The following is a 15,945-nucleotide window of genomic DNA, read 5'->3' as shown; positions in this document are numbered from 1 at the left end:
GCCGGGATGTCATGTGCAAGCTTCAGGACAGCCCGACGATGAATGCGGGGGACCACGAGTTGGGTCCGGACCTCTTGGGTCTGGGGGTCTCAGTCAAAGCGGTAGAGCCGCTCATGGTTGAGTTCAAACCTGGGCCATTGGGTGGTGTGCCGCACCTCCACGACCTCACCATCCACCTGGGCCAGCTGCTCATAGGCAAACCGGAGCGTAGGGTCCTCCCTTTAATCCCGGCTAAAGTCCACCAGGTCAGGAAGGGGACCAGCCATTTCCAGGCCATTCTGCCCAGGGGTGGGACCTGGGTCAGCTCCAGGGTCGGAACTCGAGTCAGGTCCTGTCTTCTTCTCAGGCGGGGCTCCCTCGAACGTCTCTTTGGTGGGTAGGGATTGGAGCACCTCGACGAAGTCTGGCCAGTCACGGCCCAGGATCACTGGATAGGCGAGGGATGACGCCACCGCCATATTCATTAACTGAGTTGCCCCGTTCACCGTGATGGGGACCCGAACCGTAGGGTACGATTTTACGTCTCCATGGATGCACTGAATCCGTACTTCCCCAATGGTCCGCTTGGTGTCCAAGAAGAGCACCTGGCAGACAAGGGTCTGCCCACAGCCCAAATCAACCATGGGGATCCCGGCGACTTCCATGGGAGCTGTCAGTTTGGCCACGGAGGGCAGACGGGCACGTCGCTCCCCGGCGCACACCAGGGCAAAGTTGTAATCCATTGCAGGACAGCCCCGTTGCAGATGACCATACTCGCCACATCGGAAACAAGGTCCTACCTCTGGGCACGCCTGCCGCGTGGGGGCACAAGTGGGGCTGCAGAGTGGGCTGGGGCCCGGTGGCCGGGTTAAGCGTCCAGGGCTGGAGAGTGGTGTGGACTCAGGGCGTCAGCAAAACTCGGTCCTGCTGCCATCTGGTCGTCGGGTAGGGTGGGGTGCGTTGGTTTGGGAGGTGGGCCCCCTCCGTTCAAGTTTCTGTGCATTGGGTCCAGGGTCTGGGGGGCGGGCGGACAGTCCTATCAGGGCCTCTGCCTCGAGAAAGTCCTCCATAAGCGCGATGACCGTGCTCAGACTTTGTGGCCAGTGCTGCAACACCCAAGCCCTCCCCTGGGGTGGGAGGATGTGCACGAATTGTTTGAGGATGACCTGTTCAGTCACCTCAGCTGCGGTTCGACGCTCGGGTTGGAGCTATCGGTTACCTGCATCCTTCAGTTCCTGGGCCACGGCCCGGGGTCTGGCGCCCGGTGGGTAGACCTTCTCCCAAAACCGTCGCCGAAAAGTCTCCGGGGTAATGTCAAAGGCATCCAAGATAGCTGTTTTCACTCTAGCATAAATTCGGGCCTCATCATCTGGGAGCCCACGGTAAGCCTTCTGGGCCAGCCCCATCAGATATGGGGTTAGGAGGGTCGCCCATTGGTCAGGCGCCCAACCAGCCACTGAGGCAACCCGCTCGAAGGTCACTAGATAGGCCTCCGGGTCATCCTCAGGCCCCATCTTGGCCAGACGGATCGGTGGGGCGGGAGGGGTCGGGGTGGCTGCCCGCTCCGGTTGAGCACCACCATGGCCCGGCCACAGGGTTGCAAGCTGCTGAAAGCATTGGGTTTGTTGTTCATGGTGCTGGGCCCCCAGGGTTTGAAGCAACTGCTGCTGGTGGGCGCCCAGCTGCTGTACGAGTTGGTGCTGCTGCTGTTGCTGGCTCTCAGCCAGGAACTTGATAAGCCTTTCCATCTCCATCTTTCCAGTAGGGGAGCTTCAGAGGCCCCCTCGCACTAACCCCTTTCTACAGGGATAGGGATCGCCTGTCCTCCGAGCCCCTAGGGGGCGATGGAGAGCTATGGTCCCACTGGCAGGCCTTAGTCACACCTTTCGGGCACTGGGGAATTAGCGGGGAAGGTGTGCCGGCCCGAGTCTGCAGCGCGCCCCTCTGGGTCCTCTGGGTATTCAGCGACTGGCAGTCCTGGTTGCCACAGGCCTTCCTCCCGGTCAGGTTCCTCCTTGCCCAGGGCTTCCCCTGGGTCAGCAGCAGGATCGCGAGGGAGCCGCCAGCAGCCTGTGTCTGTCTCCCTCCCTGGTACTCTCCTCACTGGGCAAAGGGCCCCGCCCTTTGTACTTCCTGTCCCACCCCTCCCCTTCCGGGGATTGGCATAAGCTTGGTCTGGCCCCACCCACGCAGGCTGAGAGGGTGGCTCTTTACCCTGGTTCAGAGGGGAGCCACCCTGGCTCCCTACAGGCTTAAAGGGCCACTGAAATCCAATAAAACAAATGTCTTTCAAATTTTTCCATTTAGAAACAATTCTGGTCATTGCATCTACCTGCATTTCTGAGAGCACTACCGGAAGACTGTTCCACTATGACTACCCGAGAGAGACAGATGCCTTCAGAACTGGAAAAAGTCATCTTTTCAGTTATCTCATCAAAACGCTTCCCCTGCCCTCCTGGATCTTATCTGGATTGAGCTTTATTGAGCCATGTCACAAAGGCACTGCTATCTAGGGCAGATCTGTAGAAGTAGATATTGTCCATCTGAGCTCTGGGTAGCTCACACCCTCCTTTAATGGCCTTGTTTGAATTATGAATATAACAGAGGATAGGAATGATCCCTGAAAAACTCCACATCTGAGAGCCTTTGGAAAAGAAAAATTGTTCATTGCAACTCTCCAGAATCTATCCATAAGAAAAGAACCAAGTTAATGGATTTATTATACGAGCTGAGAGTATATCTGAATGCTCATTAACTTGCTCTTAGTTGTTCATTTCTATACTGTTAAATGCTTTAAAAACCCCTAATAGTATAATCATCCTTGATATATGTTCAGAGTAGCATAATTAAAGTTAACAAAGTTTTCTGTCCATTAATATGTGAAGGATAAGGCTACATGTACAATGTGTTTATGCAGCCATGTAAATTGCAATACATTCTTTTTAAGTTTTCTACAAAAATATATACTTCAGAATCTCAATTTTCATCTAAAAAATAAAGTGCAGGTCAAGATTTTCAAAAGTAACTAGTAACTTTAAACAGACCCAATTGTCAGAATGCACTGAGCACCCACCCTCTGAAAATTGGGCCTCTTTTAGATTACCTATAGGGTGACCAGATGTTCTGATTTTATAGGGACAGTCCTAATATTTGGGGCTTTTTCTTATATAGGCTCCTATTACCCATCCCCCAGTCCCTGTCCCAATATTTCACACTTGCTATCTGGTCAGCCTAATTACTTAAGATGGGCACCCAAACATGGAGGCACCCAAAGCCACTAGTCTTTTTAAAATCTTGTCCTCACTCTCTAGCCCTTATGGTTGCAAATGTATTCTTAGACTTGTGAACTAGCTGTAAACCAATACAGCAATGTTTGCCTGAGCCTGCAGATAGAGGAAACAACAGTTCTGAGCAAAGCATGAACTCTCCCCACTCATCTAAATGAAGGGTTAGCTCTGAAACCTAACAACAACAGGTTTAAAATATGAACACATAACTATGTCAACACTAATTATTTATGAAGAAACATCAAATTTCTTGTATATATTGGTATTGTGACAGATCTCTGTCCTTGTCTCCATGCGTCCCACGTTTCCTGGCAGATTTCGCTAGCCTCAGAGGCTCACTGTGACCCTTCACATAGCCCTTCTCTCTCTGGAGGCAAGGGTCACAGCCTAATGAGCCATTTTCATCAAAAGCCAGTGAGGGAGGTGAGGAGAGGCTATCCTCCCTTGCACAGTCTCTGTTGTCTCCCAGTCTCAGTGATTAAGCGGTGGGGGCAAAGAGGGGAGCCTGGGCCCGCCCTCTACTCTGGGCTCCAGCCCAGGGACCCGAATAGCATCAGTTATGGTAGCTGACTTTTTAGAAACAGGATGCATATAATTCCCTGGGCTACTTCCCTATAGCAGCCCCCACTTCCTCAAGCTTCACTTCACCCTTGCCTCAGGGCCTCCTTCCTTGTGCCTGATATGGTGTGTACTGCTCAGTCTCTCCAACAGCGCAACTTTCTCCTACAGCTCCTGACATGCACGCCCACCTGACTAACTGGGAAGCTTTTAACTAGTTTTAGCCAGGCCCTGATTGGCTTCAGGTGTTCCAATCAACCTACCTGTCTTCCCTGCCTTCTGGAAAGATCTTAATTGGCCCTAGGTGTCTTAATTGACCTGGAGCAGCTGCCACTTGTTTATCCTGGTAACAGGGATTTGTTTAGCCTGTGACTAATATATCTGTCTCCCACTACTTTACTGTAGCCATCTGGCCTTGCCCCATCACAGTATACATTGGGGTGACGTGCAGTGGAGCAGGTCATTTTTTTTAATAAAGGCTTACTAGTGTGGGCAGTGGGGCATACAATACCCTCCTGTTCCCCAAATACAAATTCACCACTTTCCTTTCCCAAAAGGGAACAGAAAATAGAAGATATACTTCCTCCCCCATACATAAAGCTTCAATCAGCTTCTCTGGGATGAAGATTCCCATGCCTTCAGAAACTTTGAAGCCCCCGTCACCTGCCAAAACAGACTGGTTCCCCCTAACAACTTCTACAGTACAGTAATAAGCAAAACCTGCACCACACTGAAAACATGAGGCACTTTAAAATAAGAGTCATATTTAATTTATTTAAGTAACAGTAGCACCAAAAGATCCTGAAACTGGCAGTGCCACAATTCCAATGTTTCTGCTGTATAATTTAGGTTTATTGTTCAAAAGCCAGGGGATCGGACTAAGGATGTGATCCTGCTTTTACTGAAGTCCATTATGAAGCTCCCATGGTCTTTAGAGAGAACTGGATCAGACTTACATTTTAGCACAGAGTACCAAAGCTGAAAAGTTCAGATATAGATTTGGACTTGGGGGTGTCTGATCTGTTGTGTTGGTACGTCATTTTTAAAATTATGACCTAGGTCCAGGTTTGTATTTTGAACAGCCATAAATCTGGATATATTCAGACCCAGGGTTTTGTTCCCAGCTGTAGTTTGCACCATTATACAATATGAAGTAAGGTACCACCACAATGTTTGTGGGGAAGGGATGGGCAGGCAGACACACAGTGGACTTCCTCTGCCATTTAAAGGCCCTGAATACCCTACAATTTCCAAACTCCAGACATCGCTTCAGGATATATCAAATTTGTATTCAATATATTACTTTCCCATTTTTCCTTCCTGTACTTTACCCCACCTAAAGTAATGAACAGAAAAATCCGGGGTGAAATCCTGGCCCTATTGAAATCAGTTGAAGTTTTACCATTGACTTCAAATGGAGCTGAGATTTCACCTGCTGCGGTTCTTAATTAGTGTTGTGCAAATGCAGGGCAGGGTTTGCAAAAGGAATCTCAAACTGAACCCTATAGCTTTGTTTGTAGGGGCTGAAAGTGAATCTGCTCCCTGCAGATACTCTTGGAGACTGGAGTTTGCGAACTTGAACCTATAGCTTGTTCTCTCCTTACCCCCAGGACCATCATCTTTACTTTAGGTGTGTTTAGGAAGGTTTGTTCAAGGAGGAGGGAATGGCTGCTGAGGTGGTGGTAAACTGGGGTCAGGAAGTTAGTTCCCCTGGCTTCTCAGCTATGCAAACTACCACAGTCCATATTCAGATTTCAGGAACATGGCAGAGGTTTGGCAAATGCAGGCTGGTAAAGTATGTAAATGAAAGGAAAATTACCCAGCACAGCATTGGGACTTCGCTGCTGAACAAAATCCTCAGACTGCCAGCTGTTATAAATATGTTTCACAGCCTTTATATAAAACATAATAGCAGTAAGTTCTTATCACAATAGTATTAACAGACAGTTGTCCACTGGTAACATAATGGTACTTTGTTTACAGATTTGGGAATGGGTGCCAGGCCAGCATCTGGACTATATTATAGCTGTATCATTCTAATATATTCTGGAGAAAAATTCTAAGAGTAAGATAAGCTGACTTCCATCTTAGCACCACAGTGAATGTGGGATCATAATGGCTCTAAAGGTATCAGATTATTACTACAACATGGTAATTCATTGGTATGATACCCCCAAAAAGAGAAATGTGCCAGAGACTCCATGAAGTCTATTAGGAAATTTGCTATTGCTATCAATTTTATGTGGAAGTTTCTCAGACACTGCAGTGACAGGCAGAAGTACAAAACCCAATAAAAATTGAAGACCGGTAATGTAAGGTATTATAGGGAACATTTTGTAAGGGATCCTTTGTAGGGAGCGATCTCTGAATCTCTAAGTTCCTATATTAACGCAGCAAGTCACACTAATACTAACTGAACTTAAAAACCTTCATCAAATGACAAGACATACCCACTAGAAAGTATTTATCATTCTTTTCTATACCAAACAGTGGAACGTTAAAAGAATAGTCATGTACCATGACAACTTAATAAATTGGCATAGCGTTAGTATTATGCACATTAACATAAGCATGAACCTTTTTCTATTGTACTTCTCAATTTCCAGTTTAATGTGTGTTGGGGGAGGACAGAAACACCTATGTGTTGTGTTCCATGACATGCAGTGGAATTGAGCACATCAGATTTGCTTTTATTGCGCATTAGGATCGGTCAAAAACCAGCAGTTACCTCTCAGACATGCAAGAGCCTTCTTCATTAGTGCAGAGCAGAGTGGGTGACCTGTTCATTTATAGCATTAGGGGAGCAGAGGTGGCAGCAGAAGAGCTATTGGGATAGAATATATTTATCAAGGGAGGAGACAGCGCACCAAATTGTTTAGTTGGTTGCTTAATTTTATTTAGGAAATCAGAAACAATGGTGGAGTGTGGGGAGGTTCAGAGCTCAGAAATATTTTATTAGAGAAGTGTGAAAGGGTATTTAATATCTAATCGCCAACACCATAACTTATTTTGGCCACCAGATGCATCTGATAATAAATGAGACTGCAGATGCACTATTTAGTGCTCAAGCAGCAGTATTTATGGCAACATGTTTCCAAGAGACATAAACATGAACCATGGTTCCCAATACAATATTTGCTTATTAAAACCTATCCCACAATAAATTCCTTCATTTTGACAAAAGAAGCTGCTTGGCAGTCATACTTTCAATATCTTTAAAAATAGGTAACTTTGTAACAACTAAATTATTGTCGCTTCTACAGTTACAAATAATAGTAAGTCCTATGATATATTTCCATCCAGTACTTGAAACACAATGATATTCCTTGACAGGGACTCTATAAATTTCAGTCAGAGCTTCCATTTATTTTTAAATGCACAATCAGAGAAGGTGTCTATGTAACAGTTTTCTCTCAACCTTTAGAAACCCTATTTCATGAGGTATATAGCAAAGATCTATAAACTTAATGCATTTTCACAATAGACAAATCAATATTTTAAATCTTGTCAACAAATTTGTGACAAGATTTCTGTTTAACAAATATTTCTTCCATCTATTATACAAATATGGTATGTTGTTAAAAATATGTGCTACCATTGTAAATGCAGAGTGTCCAATGCATACAGTAGTTTGTCAGATAAACATGTTTCTATGGAAACTACTGAAATGAATGCCTCATTTTCTAAACTTGGCCATAACCCCAAACTTTTATTACAGCATCCAAATGTTTCATTAACTTGATTCACATGATCACAACACAGCCTGTTTCTCTTTAAAAATAGGAGTACTTTATCAGTTTAAATAAAGTAGAGTTACTGTCACATTGAGAAAATTTTCCTCCAAAATAATATTTTAAATAATTTGTCTAGCAACTTCAGTACCATTACCCTCTATTTATAGTATTGGACATAATTAACATTAGCATAGTGTTTACTACAGCTTAGCCTACATCTGGGGTGGGGGGAGGGGGGACAGAGGGAAATGGAAAATGTGCATGCACACTAAATACAAAAAAGTTACAACAGTAAAGAGCTTCTGGCATCATATGGATATATATTACAAACAAAAAAACTTAATTAAAAAACATTATTAAGGTTGCAAAGTCAAGTACTCACAAGTTAGGAAATAGGTTCCTAAGCAATCTGCTATTAAAAACCCAAGAAGTCTCTACTGAACACGTGCAAACTGATTTTTCAAAGGCATTTAACTTGGCCAAATTTGGGCAGATTTTCACAAAAGTGACAGTAGATAAATCCCTGTCACAAAGGCCAAATGTCAAGTCCCTGCTCCCAAGCATTTTTTAACATAGGCAAAATCATGTATTTTTCCTTAGCCTCGCTTTCAAAAATGGCTGATCCATTTTGGCTGAATTTTTCCAAAAACGTTCAGCTTGAGTCAGACACCTGGCCTGGAAAATTTCAGCCCATACAAGTTTGGCAGTTTTAGGTAACTGAAAACAGTGCCTTATAATAGGAAGTGTTGGCAACTTAGCCCTGCCTATAATAAAAAGTATTTAGCAACAGTTCTGCTTAGTTATATTTTCTGTTTCTTCTCCCCCCCCCTTTTTTTTTTTTATTACTAAGGCTACTAACACTGATGCTTATAAATTCTTCTAATCCTGCATCTTATTCTTCAGTTTGGGTTTACTCCTAACACCATTGAATTGAACAGCACCAGGAACAAGCCTGTAATGCTTATTTGTGACAAATCTCAGCTAATTATTTCAAAATGAGATATTTAGGGCTTCAGGCAAATTAAGCAAATGAACTTGCAGGCAATGAAGTTCCTATTTGATGTCAGCATCCCATTAATTTAAAACGGGAAAGAGGAATGCAGATTAGATATTTTTCCCAATGTGTTCTATAAGACACCAGTTACTGTTTAATGATTGACAAACTGACTGAGTAAAGGCAAGGGAATTTTGAGGTGGAGACACCTGGTTTTATCTAGAGCTGGCCAAAAACTGGAAATCCCTTCCTGTGAAAAAATTCTTGGTTTTCATTCTGAACTGGGACGAAATGTCAAAAATAAAAAAAATAAATGAAATTTTTCACAGGGATTTCAAGCAAAAATGTGATTCAGGAGAAACAAAACAGAAATTTTTGGCTTGCCAGCTGCCCAAGTCTATCTACCTGGACTGGAAGGCATGCTCCTAGCTGCTGTGTAGATATACCCTGAGTTGCATGTGGTCCAGACCTAGTGACCTCAGATTAGGGGTTTCTCAAGTAGAAAGTACAGGACACAGACAGGAGAGGAGGACAGGCAGTATACAGAGATCAAGGGGGCTAGGGCGGGGAGAGAGAGAGAGAGTGTTTTATTTTGAACATTCTGTTCAAAGTTAACAGCCCTTGTGTGCATTTATTTAACTACAGGCAGATCTGGTAGCTACACCTCTAGTTAAGGTTGCCCAATACTTTGCTTTAAGAATCCTTTTTCAGTTATGTACAACTTTCTGAAATTTTAACCTTTGAAGCTGAAATTTTCCTGACTACCTCAAGCTAATTTCCCCACACATACACCTCAGAAAAGGTATGGCCATTTCTACAGATTAGTTTAGGAAAAATATATTATTTTGCCCTTTTTCCCCCAGCTAGTTCATTGAGAAGGAAGCATTCTTAGAGCAGGGACTTGAAATTTAGGGGTGGGATCAGGCAGAGGTATCCCTGGTTTCAGGGATGGGACTTTTACTTTCCCCATGAAAATCCATCCAAACCGGCCAAGTTATAAATCTCCAAAAGTCTCAATTCACACATGCTCAGCAGAGACACGTTAGAGTGTGGCAGCTAAAATTTTTCAAAGACTCCTTCTGTACTGGGGGCCGAACAAGACTTTTACCCTGCAATTACTCCTCCCAGTTTATAGGAGGTGCTCTGTTTCTCCAGTGCTCTAAATGCTGGAACCTTCTGGCACCCAAGCAGTATGGAGAAGGAGAAGTACTACAAAAGACCTAGTCTGGGTCATCAGTGTCTATCCAATGAATGGGGAACCAAAAATCTGTTTCTACTCAGTGAACAGGCAACAGCAAGCTTCTTTAGGATGGATGTTGAGGTTAATATTTAAGGCAATCAGATAGAACAAATTATGAGCATTTAAAATGAGAGAACCCCAATTTACCTTTTTCTTCTATTTCTTAAAAATAAATTCTTGATGTGATCCAGGGGTTACTTTAACTAACTTCTCTCCAACGAGATGCTTGCTCAAAAAACAAGAACAAACATAGAGCATAAAGAAAGCATTACTCAAATATCAACTCCAGTTTAGGATAACATTTGCACCAAGATGAAGAGATCATTCAGTTGATCCCACCAAATACAGCAGACACTATTTCTTACCACTTGGCCTCCACTATACTGGCTAGCAAACCTAAAGATGTACAGACAAATGCTAGTGGATAATACTAGACAAGGATGTGCTGTTCCATACTGCCACTGCCCATAGTTTAGCAACAGTTGTGCTGGTATTAACTTTTTGAATCATTTAATCTAATGCCTCAATCGGCACAAGAATACTTGACACCTTAATTTAGGAGATTTAACAATTATCGCAGATTAGAGGGCATGGAATAACTATTTGTTATTTTACTCATGGCTAAAAATATAGTTGTACAGAAGTAGCAGTCCTTCCCTCCTACTAATTAACTACAAGAGTAATGGATTATATGACCTTACAATAATTAGTACATAGATTCTTGGTCTACCTTTGAAAATCTATTTTATTAAATAATGGGTATAGGTATATCAATTACCTGTGTTGGCTTTTATGTTTTACAGCTATTCTACACTCTCTCTTGGAAGTATTCATAAACTTATTTTACAAGAATATCACAATCAATAAAATATTTAAAAACAATAAGATGTTATATGCAGATGCAAGTACAAATTTAGACAACACCTGTAGAGCAAAAGGGTCTTTATAGACTTACTATTTTTGTTTTCATTGTTCCATTTTTGTGGTACTTATTAAAAACTCATTTTTTAAATTTAATGTTAGAAAATGTGGACATTTAATAAGCACTCTAGACATATATAATTAAAATTTTTGCATAGCTGATAGTAAAAGAGTATGTAAATTTATTACCTTTATATAGAATTAAAACATTTGCACAAAAAACAGTCCTGGTCCTGTAAACTGATGGACACAAGCAGACCTCAGGGTTCTGTCTATATGTAGCAGTTTGTAGAACTACAGTCTTAAAAATATTTCTAAAAAGCCTATATTATAGAGTATTTCAAACAAAAAATTGACAACATATAATTTTCAAGAGGATTAAATGTGATGTGCAGCAGCAGCTCAAGAGAAAAGATTTTAGTACATCCACATTTTGAATTTGAAATACCTGAGTTAACACATCTTACTGGATATTCTAAATAAAATATTTGCAGCATTCAACAGACCCGCTCCCACTGAAGCTGATGGCAAAACAGATGTGATCTTTATTCTGAAAGGTAGGTATTCATGTGATGCAATATATATATTGATTTGACTACTCTGGAAATACTACTGGCATCAAAAACTCCATATGAGTGTCAGACATTTGGATTCCCTAAGTTACAGCTGCCAGTCAGGAGAAGAGAAACAAAAAAAAGTATGCAGCAATTATTTATGCAACTATTCATTAAGCAAAATAACTGCTGTAGTTTGCACAGTACAATATTGTCTTTAAAACCAAAAGCTTTTTATACAAATGCTATGTTAACAGAGCATATTAGACTTGACATTTAAAAACAACTAAACCAGGCAATTCCAATTTAGAGAGTTGCTTCGACTTCACTCAGCATGTGGTTACCAAGTAAAGTAGAGGGTCTCAAAGGGCATGGTTCTATATTCATAGAAACTGAAATTACTAGGCAGAAGCAAGCAGCTAAAGATGAAATTAGACTGTCATCATTTTGTTGCTTTAAGTCAGAAGTTTAATGTAATTTTAACAGACTTTTTAAAAAAAACATGCAATGCACAAGAAATCTTCCAATGAAACTGTAGAGTCCCTGGGACCCTCATACAACATGAATATAATTATTAAAGTTCTGCAATGAACACTGTTATAACTTCAAGTTTTTTTCTAGGAGCAGAGTAACACACACACACACTCTCTCCATATTGTATTTGCCAAAATTCTGAACAGGAAGGTTATTACTACATATTCTGTAAGACTCTTCCTCCACAAAACCCAGACACCCAGTTGCAGTAATACTACAATACAAGTTTAATAGCTTCAGTTGCAATGGAAAGAAAAGGAGAATTCTGCAGAGAAATCTTGTCACACCTATAACACATTAAATCCAATAAACTGAATATTAAAAATCATGAAAAGTAGACACCACGGTTTACAAGAAGATACCGACTGCAGTCTAGTCACCCAAATTACTTATGAAGTAAAATCTGGGAGATTATGTAAGGGTTTTTTTTAAATAATTTCTTTAGCTAATCCATACAGATTAGCAAAATGTTTAGCCCTGTGGTGATCAAATGCATACATTTCAATATAAATTGTGAAGAAAGAAAAAAAAACCCTAAATAAACCGACATAAAAAAAAAACAAGCACAGACTTAACACCAAAACAAAAACCATTGTAGAATTGCCTCATTTTTTATTTTACAAAGAAATCAGCAAGCAAATAGTTAAGATTAGTATAATTATCTGTGAAAGGCATGTTCTGACAACAGTACAGTATCTTTTGAGAAATCTCTACCTTGTACTTTAGAGCAGTGGTTCTCAACCAGGGGTCCGGAGCCCGCTGTGGGGCCACGAGCAGGTTTCAGGGGGGCGCCAAGCAGGGCTGGCATTAGACTTGTTGGGGCCAAAGGCAGAAAGCTGACGCCCCACCACATGGGGCTGAAGCCTGGTGACTCAAGCCCCACCACCTGTGGCTGAAGCTGAAGCCTGAGCAACTTAGCTTCGTAGGGTCCCCTGAGGCATGGGGCCTTTGGCAACTTCCCTGCTTGCTACCCCCTAACACTGGCCCTGGGTCTTGTATGCAGAAAAACAGTAGTTATGGGCCGTGGAGTTTTTATAGCATGTTGGGGGGGGGGGGGCTCAGAAAGAAAAAGGTTGAGAACCCCTGTGCTCCTCTTTCTGCAGCTCACGATAAAGGCAAATCAATTTTTAGTTACAGTAGGCCAGATCTTGATCAAGTATTCCCACTAAAATCAAACACACTAGATTACCCAGATCTAAAACCTAAATGCAAGAAATTAAAACAAATAAGAAAATATCAAAATCGACAGACATACCAACATATCCATAGGAGGCCTTTAAGCACCTTTATTATTTAGTTAGGGCTTTTGGTTTATTTTTATTTAGTTTTGTTTTGTTTTAAATGGATGAAATCCTCTACATCCTTTCTCAGACAGAGGTATTATTGACCGAAGTCTTTATTCAAATTTTTGTAACAAATCCAATTCATGTTCCAAGAAAGAGACATTATACTTTCATTTATTTTACAACTGAATATTTCAGACATACAAAACCAACTCAATCACTAGTTTTAGCCTTTGCAATAGAATTCTATTTATTTATTTAACTATAAATAAATGAAGCTCTAAACTCAGTATAAAGACAGGCAAACCTACGTCTACTGCCTTAGCCTGGCTGAGAAGCTAGACAGATTTTTGCTGACTCAGGCCAACTGCTTTTGGCAACTGATCTGACTGAATCAGTTCAACAAATGACAAACTGATCATTCCAAACTGAAGTGATCCATCATGAGGTATTTCAACTTTTAACAGAAACAGCAATTGAACTGAACCTTACACACACACACAACAAAAAACAAATGGCAGAAGGATTGATTTATTCTCAACTTTTGTCCACAGATCAGTGCATTAATCCACATATGCATTTATTATAAAAATGATGGCCTTGTACACTCTCTTTTGCATACTCTCAGCAAAAGATACATTATAAATATAGTAGTTAAATGGGACTTAAGACTCAAACTACTTTGCCTCCTGCATAGGCTGTACCTAGACTCCCTAACAGGGGTGAGCAACTAATTCATAATGAATAATTTATTTGACAAATTTTACTTCCTCTTCTGTTTGTTAATTTTCCACTGATTAAGAGTCTCCAATGTATTCATTAATCAAAATTCTCTCTCAAATAGCAATGACTTATTCTTGGTCTGGGAGGTTGTTTTCGAACAAGTATCAGTCTGCATTTGAATTGTGTTATTTGAACACATAAGACAGATGGTGCAATGCTATTTCTTAGCCAATGAGAAACTTTAGAACCAAGTTTGCAGTACAAATATTCACAATTACACATTCAAATTTGCTTTCCATGACTATTTCTGTTATAATCTCTTAAGATTCAGTTTCCATTTAGATAACTGCCAGTAAAGCAAATTATTAAAATATTGAAGAAAGCAAAACGGACAACTCTAGTTCATTTAATCATCTGAATGAACATTAGAGGAAGGGAGGTTTCTGGGTGGATGCTGGGGGGGGAGGGGAAGGGGAGTAGGATGGAGGAGAAAGGGTGGCTAAATATTTGCCAGTCTCTACCCCCTGTGCAGCTACAGTTAAATCAAACATAATCCTGATGGCTCTGTATGGAAGAAAAGGTAAAAAAAAATGTTTTTTCTTTTTTAAGTTTTGTGACTAGAGTTAAACCAAAACTTTTAATTCAACATGTACCATAATAAATGCAGTTACATAGACTCTGCATATCAACTGATTTGCATGTCAGTCAACAGTTTTTCCTTTATGAAAAACTCTTCACAGAACTGTGATTTCTCCTACACAAATACTTACATATAAATGGGACTTGTATATTTAATTTTGTTTATACCAAATTGTCTGAGCTGCAAATATGCGAATCGTCTAATACTAAAATAAATTAACATAACCAACAAACTGAACCAATATAGTAATATGAACCAGAATGCTTAAGATTCTGATATTTTGCCTTTCTAATTTTGAACAATACATAACATAACACAGTCCAAGTTCCAGGTCAGGACAAATTCTTCCAAACAAATCTGTGACCTTTGTACATAATTTAGAACTTGGGCTTACCCCTTAGAGCAGGCAGCAGTGACCTCTCTTTCTTGTCATCACATTTGTTACATTCACTGAAGTACAAGAGTAAAAAGACATCCACAAGCACCCACATCAGAGAGGTGGCGAGAACCACCTTGCAGTAGACAAATCTCCTCATCTCGTCTTGGTTTTTAGTTCACACACTAGTAAAGATGGCTATTGCTGGGATGTGTCCAAGCCACACAGTTAAATTCCAGTATGAAAGTGAAGTCGAGAGCATCCACTGTAATTAAAGAAAAAAATATCTGAATTACCTAACACGTATACATGGTTTAAGATCCAAAAATGATACAAAAACATATAATGCTGAGATGTTTTTACTCAATTTTAAAAATTAATCTATTTTCCTTTCTCCTGTATCTAAATATCGTCTTTGATAATGTTAACCCATCTTACAAAGATTTGTTTCCTTTGCTTTTGTAAAGAGTCCAGTTCTTCTGATTTTTTCCTGTGCTGGATTATATTTTACCTAGATGTCTGTAAATCCAAAAAACTGAGTGACCCTGCCACTGAAATTTAGACCACCACTTGAGCACCAGATGTCACTGAAGGAAGACTGCCACTAGATACTCTATCTACTTATGTGGAATACTGCCTTGAAAAGAGTATGTTTGGGAAGGAGGATTAAACTTAACTATTTGTAAGCGGGTGAATAGTCCCACTATTTTGGGGAACTTTCCTGGCTTCTGCACTACGCTGGTGAAGTGGGCTAGCGAAAGGATCTGAGTCCTCGCTCCCTCTTCCTTTACCCAGTGGCCTCCCGGCCCTTGAGGACTCCCCTTCCACCCTCCTGTCTGGCAGAGTCATAGAATCATAGAATAACAGAGTTGGAAGGGACCTCTGGAGGTCATCTAGTCCAACCCCCTACCCAGAGCAGGACCAATCCCAACTAAATCATCCCAGCCAGGGCTTTGTCAAGCCTGACTTTAAAAACTTCTAAGGAAGGGGATTCCACCACCTCCCTAGGTAACCCATTCCAGCTTTTCACCACCCTCCTAGTGAAAAAGTTTTTCCTAATATCCAACCTAAACCTCCCCCACTGCAACTTGAGACCATTACTCCTTGTCCTGTCGTCTGCTA

The 15,945-nt window shown here is 41.3% G+C and overlaps 1 protein-coding gene across 14 annotated transcripts in view; it reads right to left on the bottom strand.

Moving 5' to 3' along the window:
- Positions 1-15,945, bottom strand: part of GALNT13 (polypeptide N-acetylgalactosaminyltransferase 13) — a 504,126-nt gene that overhangs the window by 463,266 nt on the left and 24,915 nt on the right. For all 14 annotated transcript variants that reach the window (XR_012154256.1, XR_012154250.1, XR_012154254.1 and 11 more), the window contains one exon: positions 14,842-15,088. Coding sequence is in view for 7 of the 14 variants with exons in the window: in XM_073305505.1 (XP_073161606.1) it covers positions 14,842-14,983 (142 nt within the window). In the remaining 7 variants the exon portion in view is untranslated. The remainder of the gene's footprint in view (positions 1-14,841; positions 15,089-15,945) is intronic.

The sequence above is a fragment of the Lepidochelys kempii genome, chromosome 11 (genome assembly GCF_965140265.1).
Source record: "Lepidochelys kempii isolate rLepKem1 chromosome 11, rLepKem1.hap2, whole genome shotgun sequence".
Classification (NCBI taxonomy): Eukaryota; Metazoa; Chordata; order Testudines; family Cheloniidae; genus Lepidochelys; species Lepidochelys kempii.
The sequence above is the reverse complement of the archived record's forward strand: the minus strand, read 5'-3'. Positions and strand labels throughout refer to the sequence as shown.